The 13,256-nt window shown below is 43.6% G+C and overlaps 1 protein-coding gene across 1 annotated transcript in view; it reads right to left on the bottom strand.

Moving 5' to 3' along the window:
* LOC144763500 (uncharacterized) overlaps positions 1-13,256 on the bottom strand; it is a 236,880-nt gene that overhangs the window by 143,456 nt on the left and 80,168 nt on the right. The window contains exons 10-12 of the mRNA XM_078649146.1: positions 7,735-7,824; positions 3,163-3,234; positions 2,792-2,863 (exon numbers count right to left, since the gene is read on the bottom strand). Coding sequence (XP_078505272.1) covers positions 2,792-2,863; positions 3,163-3,234; positions 7,735-7,824 — 234 coding nt within the window. The remainder of the gene's footprint in view (positions 1-2,791; positions 2,864-3,162; positions 3,235-7,734; positions 7,825-13,256) is intronic.

Here is a 13,256-nt window from a genome sequence, read left to right as displayed (position 1 = left end):
TCATGAATGATGTAATATGTGACATGATCAGCAGTGGATTGCGGGTGCGCGATATATAGTTAGTGCAACTAACTATATATGGAATTTCAATGGTTTTGTGTGAGTAAAATAAGGTTTTTTAAATGCTAATTCCTAACTATATATGGTCTATAACCTATGGTTTTTTCAGTGAATTTTCAAGGTTTTGTAAATGCTAATTCCTAACTATATATGGTCTATAACCTATGTTTTTTTCAGTGAATATATATATATATAAAATATTTATATATGCCTGGGTACATACGGGTACAGCAGCTGGCCAAATATTCACTCAGTGTGGCCCTTTCTTTTGGGTTGTGTATCGCTCTGTTCAAAATACATCTTTGGAAAACTTCCCTTGGAAATAATGAAGTCCACGTACACCTTTTGAGTTTTGCAGGTTTTGATGAGTCAACATTGCGTCTAGGGAATCTCAGAGGTAGTGATCTAAAGAAGCTGACAGAATCTCATGTCAGTTGTTCTCTTGCACCGGCATACTTATCCAGAATGTGTGAAGTTCTAATAGTCACTAGAGTCTTCTGAGTATGATAATCTAAGAGTTTTAAAAAGTCTACAGACTAGATACACATTGCATGGTGTGCGCATGTGTGTTTTTTCCTAAGATGTCTCTAGCATACCTGTAAGACCTTGGTAATCCAGCGACATCTTATGAAGCTTGCAGGATTCCACAAGCTCCTCGAGTGACTGGGCCTAAGTCAGCAGAGCTGGAGGAGGTTTCTTATGTAACAAGGAATATTTATCATCCATTAAAAGTTACTCTGGCAGAGTAGTTCCATGTATTATGTCAGCTTTGGGTGCAAAGCTTAAACTATGGAATGAGCTTCTTCTCTGGTACTTCAATGCAATCTTGATTCTCGAGCTTCCTACCAATCTAGGGCCATATTATCAAGGAATGGCGATAACATTATTGCCGCTTTAGCGACAGGAAACTGCAGCTAAAGCGGCAATAATGGGATTGATAATATGCCCTTGTGAATTCCCATAGAAGCCCAGGTTCACACCAGAACCTGGTCTTCTATGGGAGTTCTCAAGGGCATATTATCAAGCCCCTTATCGCTGATTTAGCGGTGGTTTCCTGCCGCTAAAGCAGAGATAATGTTTTCGCCATTCCTTGATAATATGGCCCCTAGTCCATTACACATTTCTGGTCTTTCAATACCATGTCCTGGTCTTAACATTAAGGAGTCAAAAGAATATAATTAAGTCAGTAGATCTTGGTAATAGTGAGGATAGAGTTTGGTGGCTCTGGCAGAGGGCATGAAATGAACTGCATATATTTCTGAAAATGTTGTATTCCAAACGTTGTATCACAAAAGGCATCATAATTCTCATACACTTGTTTGTAAAATATATGTAAAGGACACCATATTTCTACTTGTGAATGACATTAAGATGGGTGCTGCCATTAAATATGCATTTACAAAGCTAGGGGAAGTTTGTATAAGTCATCAGTCTGGGTCTACTTCATTAAGAGAAAGCTTGCTTTCTGGTGGTGATGAGATAAACAGCTTCAAAGGTTTGCTTGGAATTTCATAATTTACCTATAAGATCGTGGTGTCTTTTATATTGAGAGTGTGAATGCCTAGTTTAGCTGGTAATGTTGGAATCAGAAAAGAAAGAATCAGCAGTGTTTCACATAAAACCTTCCTCATACATTTTGGCTCTGTGTATATAGTACTATTGCATAAACTATGCTGTCTTCAGAAATATACATTGTACATAGTCATCTATGTAAAGAATCAATTAGTGGCCTTTATTAACCTTGATGAAACAGCATTCATTTGAAGTTAACAAACCTTTGGCAACGTTATGCCAAATCTCAAAGAACTTTGGGCCACATGCAACAACCTTTTTTCCAGTCGCAAACGGTTCGATTCTGCGATTCGGCCCATTTACGACGGGAAACCGGCCTTTTCTGATGCATGAACTCATTCCCATTTGCAAATTAGGTAATCGCAATTTTTTGCGATTACCTAAATAGCTAATGCATTTAGGGAATGTCAATTTGCAAATCCCTAAAGGCGATGCATCAGCCCTTTCCTAAAGGCAAAGTGTGCCTTTAGGAAATGCTAATTACCATCAACTTCAAGTTGATGGTAATTTGCGCATTCTTTGAAAAATGCACGAAAGTGCATTTTTCAAAGTGAGATGTGGTGCACACACATGCCCTTAGGGCAGGTGTTTGCGCCACATGAGCACTGTTCCCTTTTTTGGGGGGTGCATCAGGGGGGCCTTAGGACCCCTGGCACCCTTGGAATTGCATTCGCAATTTGCGATGACAAATTTGGTAATCGCAATTTGCGAATGCATTTCCATTCATTCCTATGGGCCTGTAGGCTCATAGGAATAAATGGAGTAACATTCCCTAATAGCGTTTCACAATTTGCAAATTGCTATTAGATAATGTTAAGGAATCTTAATTTATTTTGAGATACCTACATGCATAGGGATTTGCGATTCCAAAATAGCAAATCCTTGAAAATCACTTTTTAGGAATCGCAAATCCAAATGTTGATGCATGTGGCAGATAAAGATGTAATCACTGTTGGGTAAAATCCATTGAGGAATGAGGCAGTAAGATAAGACAATGTATGATAGAGCAGATTGTGTACCATGGCAAGAAATGACTGTTTTTTTCGACTACACATTGATAGAAAACCAAAAAATAAAATGTACGGATGCAAAGAAAATACTCAAACACATGGTGAGGGAAATGCTCAAACACATGGTTGCCTTTGAAGTTCCGTCTCACCCTTTCGCCAGAATAAGGTAGGAGGCTTCGGCTCTCGCTCATTATTGTGTCTGTGGGGAACCACTGTGGCTGCTGTAAAAGTAAAAATTGCATTAGGCAAAACATACTTTAAGACCCATTTTCACTTTCCACACCAAACTTCCCCTCCATGACCACAATGAAAGGCTCTCATTAATCCTTTGAGGAATGAGGCAGTAAGATAAGACAATGTATGATAGAGCAGATTGTGTACCATGGCAAGAAATGACTGTTTTTTTCGACTACACATTGATAGAAAACCAAAAAATAAAATGTACGGATGCAAAGAAAATACTCAAACACATGGTGAAGGAAATACTCAAACACATGGTTGCTTTGAAGTTCCGTCTCACCCTTTCGCCAGAATAAGGTAGGAGGCTTCGGCTCTCGCTCATTATTGTGTCTGTGGGGAACCACTGTGGCTGCTGTAAAAGTAAAAATTGCATTAGGCAAAACATACTTTAAGACCCATTTTCACTTTCCACACCAAACTCCCCCTCCATGACCACAATGAAAGACTCTCATTAAACCTTTTAGTGGCACCCAAGTTCAAGTAGGACCATGATCACACAGAGTTTGTTGCCAGCAACCTAGCTTCTAGTAAAACATGTGACAAAGGAGCTGACAATATTATTTAGCTGTAAAGTCATATCATTAGCCATGGTACCCTTAAGGGTTTAAAGGCTTTAAAGAGCTCCTGTGTCAGAGCAGTGTATTTGGCTAGTTTGCCTATAGACATTCCATGAGTATAAATAGACTGTATAAAGTATTTTTCTGGCAGCAAGGATACATGTTCACCTTGTTAGTATGTAAGGGACTGGGCCGGTACATAGCCAATGGAAACAGGTGGATCCTAGTGAAATATACTAATTCAAAACAACAACTGTAAATTTGTAAGATTAATGAAAGTCACATAATTTTGCAGAGAAAGGTGAGGTATACCTTGACATGTGCAAAGTGAGTCATGTTTCCTAAGCATTAGCCTGGCTATGCAGTGTGTGCTATTTATTGATACTACACTCATGCATCTTTATTCTTTTTTGTAATTGCACTCTGATCTCACTGCCCATATTCGTGGGTTCACTAATGATTAAGAGTGTCCTGAGAGTTCTCATCTAGAGCTGATTTTAAGGTATTATCCACTATTGCCCACTGCAAAGTTTGTTAACATTAGTTAATATTCAAACACGGAAGAGGGGCGAGGGTCAAATCAGTTTATACTCTACCACCCCAGACCCCCAAGAACCTCAAGTGTACGCACATGAGGGGTGTATAGAGTGGGTAACATACATGAAATATACAGAGAGAGCCCCAATAGGGCAAATCACTCTGTTTGAAAAAACTACCCTCACTCACATACCAAGGTATGTGACATGCTTCATCATCGGGCCTGCTTACAATACGCCCTGGCGTATCCCCACACAGGGCGGAGCATAAGGGAGGGGGAAAAAATAATAAATTTCTCTTAACACAACATATAGTCAGGACAAGTGGACAAAGACAACACGTAACACATAAATTGGTGAAAGTCGTGCATATAGATATGGAGTAAAGTACTTTCAACTCTTCAATGATATCATTTCCAACGGTCGGGAGACGCCAGCGGCTATAACCTGCCCGTCCGCGACTCGACGTCTTTTGACTCTGTTACATCCTGATTAGAGGAAACACCGGCGTAATTCCAAAATACAAAGGACAGACCTGTTTAAAGAGTTGAAAATACTTTACTCCATATCTGGGAACGTAAAGCCCTATTTCTACGTAAAAATATGAGATAACACGTCACTAGAATACATATAAAAAACTTTTGCACTGGATATCGTTGAAAGGAAAACAAACAGATTGACGAGTGGCGATCTACCACTATAGAATCTACCGGGACATAATTTGACACCCCTGTCTGTCCATAAATGGAGTGTCCTCTATATAGATATGAAGTAATCTGACCATATGAAGACTGATCTTTTTAATTGAATACAAACTTGTGGCTCCTGAAGAAGGCGTTTGTGGAAACACCGAAACGCGCGTCGAATAGATTACGTTTTGCCACCCATTGTGACACGGTTGATTTTAATTGTTGAAGTAGGGACAACTTTGGTTGTCACCAGCTGAGAATATGTGTAACTAGATTATTTGAGATAGGATTTGATATGAGAAGCTTTTATGAACTGTGTCTTTTTGTCATTTTTAATTATTGTGATGTTATTCTTTCTTATGCTATATGTATGTTTATCAGTCCCCTTCTTTAACCGTTTTTTAAATTCTGCAAAAAATTTAAAATTGAGCAAACGAAGTAGATATGTTTCTAATTTATTTTTGATTATATATAATGTTTATGAATTTTTGTATTTTATGAATTTTTCCTAGCCAACTGTCCTAGTTTAATTTTTGTTTATACAAAGTGAGCATGTTTTTTATCCTTTTTTCCATGAGGGTGAAAACCTATGTGTGGTAAAATGTATGAGATCGTATGAGAGAAAGGTGCTGGAGTTTAGGGCAGATGGTGAGTTACTGTATTACGTCAAACCCTATAAGGCAGTCTCCACAGCTACTTTAGCTAGTTGGGCGAGAGTAGTAATAAGTGAGGTAGGAGTATACCTTTCCATATATGGTGCCTATTCCTCAAGAGGTGCAATGACTAGTAAGGTTTTCTGGGCATGTAGTTTGCTAACAAATATTTTAAAAGTAGCAGATTGATCTAATGCGAATACTTTAGCAAAATGTTATTTAAGACCTGTGGCCACTGGATGGCTTTAAACTTGCAAAATGGTAGCCTTCATAGGCTAACATTATCCCTTCCTCCTCACCCTACGAGGAGAAAATAAAAAAAATGTAAAAACAAAAAGAATGACTAGGATAAAGGTATTATCAAAGTTTGTTAACAGGTTTATAATTGATAGTGTTATAGCATCAAGTACTTGTGAATTAATTTTAATTTCTATTTTTTTTTGCACAAAAAAAGTACAGTACAATTCACGCATTTAAATTTCCCGGATATAAAGTGCATGTGCATTACAATGTCAGTACTTTTTATTTGTGCTTTTATGACCTCAAAGGCTGAAATAAAGATTTTTTTTTTACTTTGCAGACAACTTATTATAAAGCTTGACCGAAAATGAAGATTTTGTCCTGTTGTGTCGCAGCTTAAAGATGATGATGACTGAGTGCCCTGGATATACATATTGTCTGGACATTCTATTGCTTTATGATTTATTATTGGTCTTTAAAGGGCTGCATGTTGCTGCAGCAATAGAAGGTCATTGCATAGTGTAAACCTCAATTGTCTTTAATGGAATCAAAATTCTTCTTGTATATTAATTGGAAATTCGCTATTCTGGCTTCGCCTAGGTTAAAGATGAGGTGAGGGCAAAAGCCAGTTGGGGTCCCTGAATGGACCGAGTTCATGATGGAGGCAGTGTCCTGTGGGGGGAGCTGTCCCCATTCAGTTAGTCGGATGTCTGTGGTGGTAGCGAGGTTGTTGTTTTGCTTAAAGAAGTCAGTGGCCTTGGGCTAGCGTTTAAAGTATTTGTAGACGTTGCAAGGTTGTTGCAGAATTCCTGTGCGGGGGTAATGTTGTTTGTTGTAGCTGAGGGGTTGGAGCATTCTTTGACACTGTTGAAGAGTTGTTTGCTGTTATTAGTGCTTGATTCAATGCATGAGGATAAGGCTTTTTTCTTCCATTCTCTCAACTGTCTGAAGTAGAGGTTGAGGGTTGTGTTGAAGCTGGTCTTGTTGGTTGTGTCCTTGATGGTGCACATTTCCTTTCCAGTTGTTTACGCTGTTGTTTAGTTGTTCGGAGGTCTTCAGTGATCCAGCTAGCATACTTAGTGAACTTTCTGTGGGTTGTTGCCAATGGGAGCGAAGCTGTTGGTGCAGTTTCTGACGTTCTAGTCTAGGTTGTTGGAGGACATGAGGTGGGTGGTGTTGAGGGTATTGATCCATGTGTCCTTTAAGACTTTGCTTCAGCTGTAGTGGGGGCATTGGGCAGACTGGGTCAGCAGTCCGTGAGCTGGTGATGGTGAAGTGAATGATGGAGCGGTCAGTCCAGGTGAGTTCTGTGGTGTGGCTGTACCTGATGCAGTCACTGGAGATGAAGATTGGGTCTAATGTGAGGCCTGCGGTGTGCATGGGGTCATGAACGAGTTGGGTTAGTCAGATGTTGTTCATGCTGTCGAGGATGTTGGTAGTGTTGATGTGATTGAGATCAAACACAAACATAATGTCTTTTAACTGGCAATATTATCTACCCAATACAGTCTCATGAAGAGTATGAGGAGCATGTGCATATAAATCGTAAAATGTTCATTTGGTAAATTAAGTTAGCCAAAACATATCGAGCCCTCCTACAAGGTCCTTGAGGGGTTTATGGCAAGGTCGACTGCAAACCTGTATAATGACCCTGTTGACTTGATTATCCTTGAGATCCCTTTTTTCTTTCTGCAGTACCTATGAAATTCTAGCCTGTTCTGGGCAAATGGAGGTGTACTGAGTTTGATCACAAGCCTTATCAGGCACCACACTGATCAAAGGCATTGTAAAATCACCATCAGAAGCGGTCACTTTTACTAAACTTATTCACTCTACAATGGTTGGTAGGGGAAGTGAGGAATGCAATGGGAGAGATGATTAAGGAAGCAGAAACGAAGCGGTTTCTGACCTACTAAATATGCAAAAGAGGAAAAGGGTAAATACTGGTAGGAAATCTTAGTGACATGGTGCGGTATTATAGGCTGACAAGAAATTATAGAAAAGGGATTGTGTAGAGACTGGACTGTTTAGTTATGGATTGGAAGCAAGGGTTGGGAGATGAGATTGTACTTAGGAAAGATTCAATGTAAGAGAACTGCAAATAACATTCAAGGATGGCTACTGAAAGGCTCAGATACACAGCATCTTTATATCCATTAAAATACCCTTACTCTTACCAATCTTCTCCCATCAATATGGTGTGTGGGGTTGTATAACATTGAGAAGTTTCTCTGTCTCATGGTGGTTCCAGGAGGCAATACAGGAAGCTGACAAGAAGACAAAAGGGATTTCAGACAAGATCAAGCCTAGCCCAGCCTTTAGTAATGAGACCCACACTTCCTTAATGCCCACAAATAAACACCCCTAACTTTGTTTGTCAGAATATAACAAATGTAATATTGCGCTACCATAATATAGTAGAAAAACTATTAACTAAAATATTGATAATTGAGTATATAAAATGTAATTTAGATGACTTATTATTATTCTAACACCTACACTTCTTTAAGATGTAGATATCACTATGGTACCTATACATGGAGTTATGTTCATATGGCACTTCTTTGTACACGCCTGACCTGAAAGTGCTTGCATTTGGACAAAATATCAGAAACACATATATTGTGGGACAGAATATCATCTAAAAAATATAGAGGACAAGAATATCATGTACATCAGTTTCAAGGGGTAAGTAAAGTTTTGCTACATATAACTCCTCATATATGTACCTTGACGATATATATATAAATCTTCAAGGTACGTAGATCTGGAGTTAAGAATAGTACATTTACATTTACCTAGTTGCACTTACCTACTTGATATTCTTGTCCTCAATGTTTTTGACACAATATTCTGTCCACACTCTATTTGTGTCTCTGATTTTGTCACTAATCAATCTCTTCAAATGTTCTTCCTGAAGTGACCTCTAATAGGAAGACTATCTTGTAAAATATGCATTGTAAATTGTCCTCTATGTTAAGGATGGGTCAGTGGCTTTTGCTACCTTGCTGAAACAATATTTGAAGTTTATAAACTTTTGAAATACTCAACCAGACCCTCCAGGATTTTGCATTTTGCAAAAAAGTCGCAAAATCTGCAGTTTTGTAAAAAGGCTGTTCTTTTTTACAAAAGTGCACACTCAATTTGGGGAATGTGATCTGATGTTTTTTTTGAGTTAAGAAGCTGACAAAAGGTTGTGAAAACATAATTGAAAGGGTCGTGAAACCATAACTTACAGATATTTTCGTCTCTCAATTCCCAACTTTTTGGAAACTAGGACATCTTGTGGCCGGGGATGGTAATTGTTTTCAAAATATCTCCATTATAAAGTTCAAAGGTGAACAGTAGGTTGTACTTTTTTAAAGAAAAAGGAATTAAAACGAAGGGAAAGTGAAATGAGCACACGTCTCTGGAAGAGAGTTAATGTGCTAAAAGTCATGAATTGGAGATTAAAGGCTCCAGGAGTGATTTGGGTGTCCTCTGGACAACTTACAGTCCTCATTTAGTGGTCATAGCAAGTGAGGTTTATTGGGTTGGCCACCACTGAGCTGACTGCTAAACATCATTAGTGTTGTGAGATTTGCATGAACCTGTGTGGAGTAATTTCTCGAAGAGATCTTTTTTTGTAGTGTGGACATCATAGGTGTACTCCTACGTTCATTCATTCTCAGCCACAGCCAGGGCCAAAACACAGGCCCCTACAGTCCATGCGATGCAGGAGGCCCCATGCCTTCTGCCATCCTCTATTCAGCCAAAGAGCAATTAATATTGGTGGGATAAGGGAGACTCAGGGGCCCTTCATCACATTCTGCAGGGGGCCCTTCATTTTGTGTTATGCCACTGACAGGTTATAACAAGGTGCAGTTAGTTGAATTTTTCTCATAAGTTCGTTTCAAGGATATGCTATTCCTCCAACAGCATGGAACCAGTATGGGGAGTATCTTCGTCCCCAGTGTAGCAGGCCTCTATGTACATCATCTCGAAACTCATAAAATCCTCAATCAAGCAAACCCCTTTCTTCAACACATCAAACTTTGGAAGAGCTATATTGATGACATTTTACTAATTTGGGAAGGCAACCAGACTACAGCCAATGCTTTCCTATTATGGCTAAATGATCAAAATACTTTTTGGGAGTTCACACACACCATGGGAAAAAAAGGAGTTAGTATTTTTGGATCTGAATATTTTTGTATAAAACGGCACTTTGAAGACCAATGCACATTTGAAACCCACAACAAAAAACTGCTTCCTTTAATTTGATAGCTTTCACCCAAGGCATTTAAAAGAGAATCTACCATTCGGACAGTTCCTGAGTGTTGGAAATGGGGGTTGCCCAAGTCTCAAAGGGGGTAGCATGGCATCAAGCGGACAGGCCAAACTTCGAGGACATGTGAAGCACTCACGCAGTACCCTCAGTCAACACACCAGGCACACCACAAAAGAGGCAGGACACCAATTTGAGTTGGAAAATTAAGCAGTTTAGTATCTCCAACCTGCAAGACAAAAATGCATCAACAGTGTCATCATAACACGGCGCCAACTGGCACCAGAGCCAAGTACTTCATAGGGGGATTATTTACATGGGATAAAAAGGGTTGAGTCCAAAGTCCATGCTGTAAGGGAAAAAGGATGGGTTAAAATTGTCATTAGATCTGGAGCCCAATCTGGCGGGGCCAACTCAGACTCTCATCCTACAGGGAAGGCTGTAAATGCAAAATACCACATTAGCATAGATATATATATCATGCACAATCACGCCAACCCAACTCCTGTAAAAGAAAACATCAGGGCATCATAGTACCTCATAAATAGGAGCACCTGTAATTAAAGGCACAATCACCTGCACGGTGGCACAGAAACATGCAATTAACCATTAGATAGGAAAGTGGCCTCACTATAAACGTATAACCAGTAACCTAAGAGCCAGGCCTAACCTCAGGGACCATCTGGCCACAGGTAACTATGGCATTTCATTAGGCATGTCACCTGGCTAGGTGTATCAAACATCAGGCGGAACATACATCGCCTAGCATTAACATCAGGTAGGGGCCCTCCTTAAAGCTCAGGAGACACCTGTAAGGGAATAGCTAGGCTCCCTCTACCAACAACCTCGGGGTATGAACCTTAGGCCTACGAACCTCAACATAGGGTAAACCCTCCTCGGGGCATAACATATAGATTGAATGTTAAGCCTAACCTCTAGGGGCCGGGGCACCTGTACATGAGCTTCACGACCTGTCTGGGACCCTATGCACCGCAGGTGACAGGCAACCACTAGGCAACATTGTCAATTCACTCTTCAGATGACTGCCCACTCCAGGGTCCACCTATACTGTCCGAACTGGACGCACCTACCACCTTGGGCCCTATCACAAGGTGGCTTCAATGTACAAGTCATGGGTGGGGGCGAGCACCGACCCTGTGCCCCGCTGCCCTCTCCACCCTCTTCATAGGCCCCACTCACCGGTTACTCCTGTTTTCTGACTCCGGGCTCCATCCACACTGCTGACCCCTTTATCCAGGGGGGGGGGGGGCAGTCAGGAGGCTCCACGCGGCCTTCTCCCGGGACTTCCGAGATCAGGGGGGGGGCAAGCACCGACAATGTGCCTCGAGGCCCCCCCTCTGTGACCTTGCCACCAGCCGCAGGACTCGCGGCAGCACTCAGGGCACTTCCTCACCGGTGGAGGTACTCCGGTTCCTCCTTTGCAGGCACCGGCGGGTGGGGCTTGCAGGCTCCGTCTGGGCCCTCTCCCTGCTTTCCCCCGGGATCCTCCACAGCTCGGGGACCCGGGATTTCCCTGTGTGGGGTTCTCCTCACTGGTTCCCACAGGTCGGGAGGCGGGGCTGGTACCGGCAATGCACCCCGGCCCCGCCTACCATTACCGGCCCCTCGCGTGGGGCACAGACCGGCGGGGTGGCCTCCCGCTCTGGTCGTCCTTCTCAGGGCTCCCTCCTGACCACGGGGGCCCTGCACCGAAGCTTCACCCGGGCCCCTCCTTCCTCATGGGGACCCGGGGCTGCCTTAGGTCCGGGCAGGCTCTCTTTGGGGCACAGACCGGCGGGGTGGCCTCCCGCTCCGGTCGCTTCTCCCGGGGCTCCCTCCTTGGCACGGGGGCCCCGCAACGGAACTTCACCCAGGTCCCCCTCCTACCTCACGGGGACCCGGGGCTTCGATTCCCCTTCTCCTGGGTTTCCCGCTCCACAGCCAATTCCTGCGCGGCCTTCAAAGGTCACGGCCGCGCAGGCCAATCAGTGCGCGACGGGGGCGGGCCGATGACGCGGCCGGGCCCCCGTCATGTGACGGGAGAACCTGACGGCCTCAGGGCCTAGCGCGGCCCTTCCTGCACTTCGGCGGCCCTCTCCTGGTACCGGGGGCCGCCGCGATGATTTCCACAGCGGTGGGGGCCCCTCCACAGTCGCGCCGGGCTGCGGCGGTGATTTCCAGCGGCGATAAGGGGTAGGCTCCCTTGTAATTAATTAATAATACGGCAGACAGCGCGCTGACACGAGGGTAGGCTCCTCAGCGCTGTTTCTCCTCACAGTTTCCTCAGCCCACACAGCGCGATTCTCCTCAGCAGATGGCGCTATTTCTCCTCACAATCTTCTCAGCACTATGGCGCTATTCACAGCGCACCGCTTGTTAAGCAGTCCAGGGGCAGGTTGACTGAGGCAGGTCAGTGAGGCACAGTTCCTCGGGGGCACAATCCTCCCCGGGCAGCTCCTCCCAGTCCAGCGCTTCCACAGGGGTCACAACTTCCCAAATCAGCGCTTCCACAGTACAGCGTCCGGCAGGTACACCTCACAGGGGCTCAATCCTTCCCAGGCGGCTCCACACGGCCCAGCACTTCCAAGGGGGGTAGACAGTCCCACTGCAGTTCCTCAGGGGCAAACTCCTCACCTCCTGGGGGGAATCCCATTAGCTCCTTCCCTTCCCAGTGCTCTTTCAGCGCGCCGCTGGCCTGGTTCAAGATCCCAACTGTGACAGGGACCTAGTCAGAGACCCTCCCTTGTCAAGGGGCCCATGGGGACAGCATAGGGGGGGGTTCTAGGGGTGCAGGGCCCAGCTCACAGGCCCATGTGGCGGTAGCACCTCACAGCAGGTCCCCTCTCTTCCTTGTCCCTGCGCTGACTGACTCTCTGGTGACACTTCACCCTATTTATACCCTCCTCCCAGGCAGTGCCAGGACCTTCTAGAATGTTGGCACATCTAGCCTAAACTGGTTCTAGGGGAGGGGGTGAGCACCCTGGGTGCCAGGCTGTGGAAAAGTAAATTTTGCCATGTTCTGTGTCCATACGTGTTCCCCATCTTATGTTATATGTGCATGATTAATATGCATATGTATTCCTTATGATCGATTGAAGACGCAATTACAGTTGTGTCCACCTCTAGTATGCCAGTTTCCAGTTCTCGTGAAAGCTACGAGTATTAGGCCTATGTAAAGTTACGTTGCCACGTTTCTCAGTGTGCACGTTATTTCATTGTAAAATCCCCGTTTCTAGGCCTCAAAAGGGCCCGGACTCAGATTCAGCTCCTGTCTTCTGAACCCTCTCCGAGGAGCGATACAGCCCCCACCTGTATCCCTGACCCTTCACTTACTTCATGCCTCACAGTGCCCGGCTCGGCCTGGCTCTGCCTGCCAGTCTGCCAAGAGTATGTTATGATTCTAGTTATCAGTCCAGCTCTCCTTCCCTGCAT

Source organism: Lissotriton helveticus, chromosome 6, assembly GCF_964261635.1.
Source record: "Lissotriton helveticus chromosome 6, aLisHel1.1, whole genome shotgun sequence".
NCBI classification, from domain to species: Eukaryota; Metazoa; Chordata; class Amphibia; order Caudata; family Salamandridae; genus Lissotriton; species Lissotriton helveticus.
Note: the sequence above shows the minus strand (reverse complement) of the source record. Positions and strands in the feature narration are given on the sequence as shown.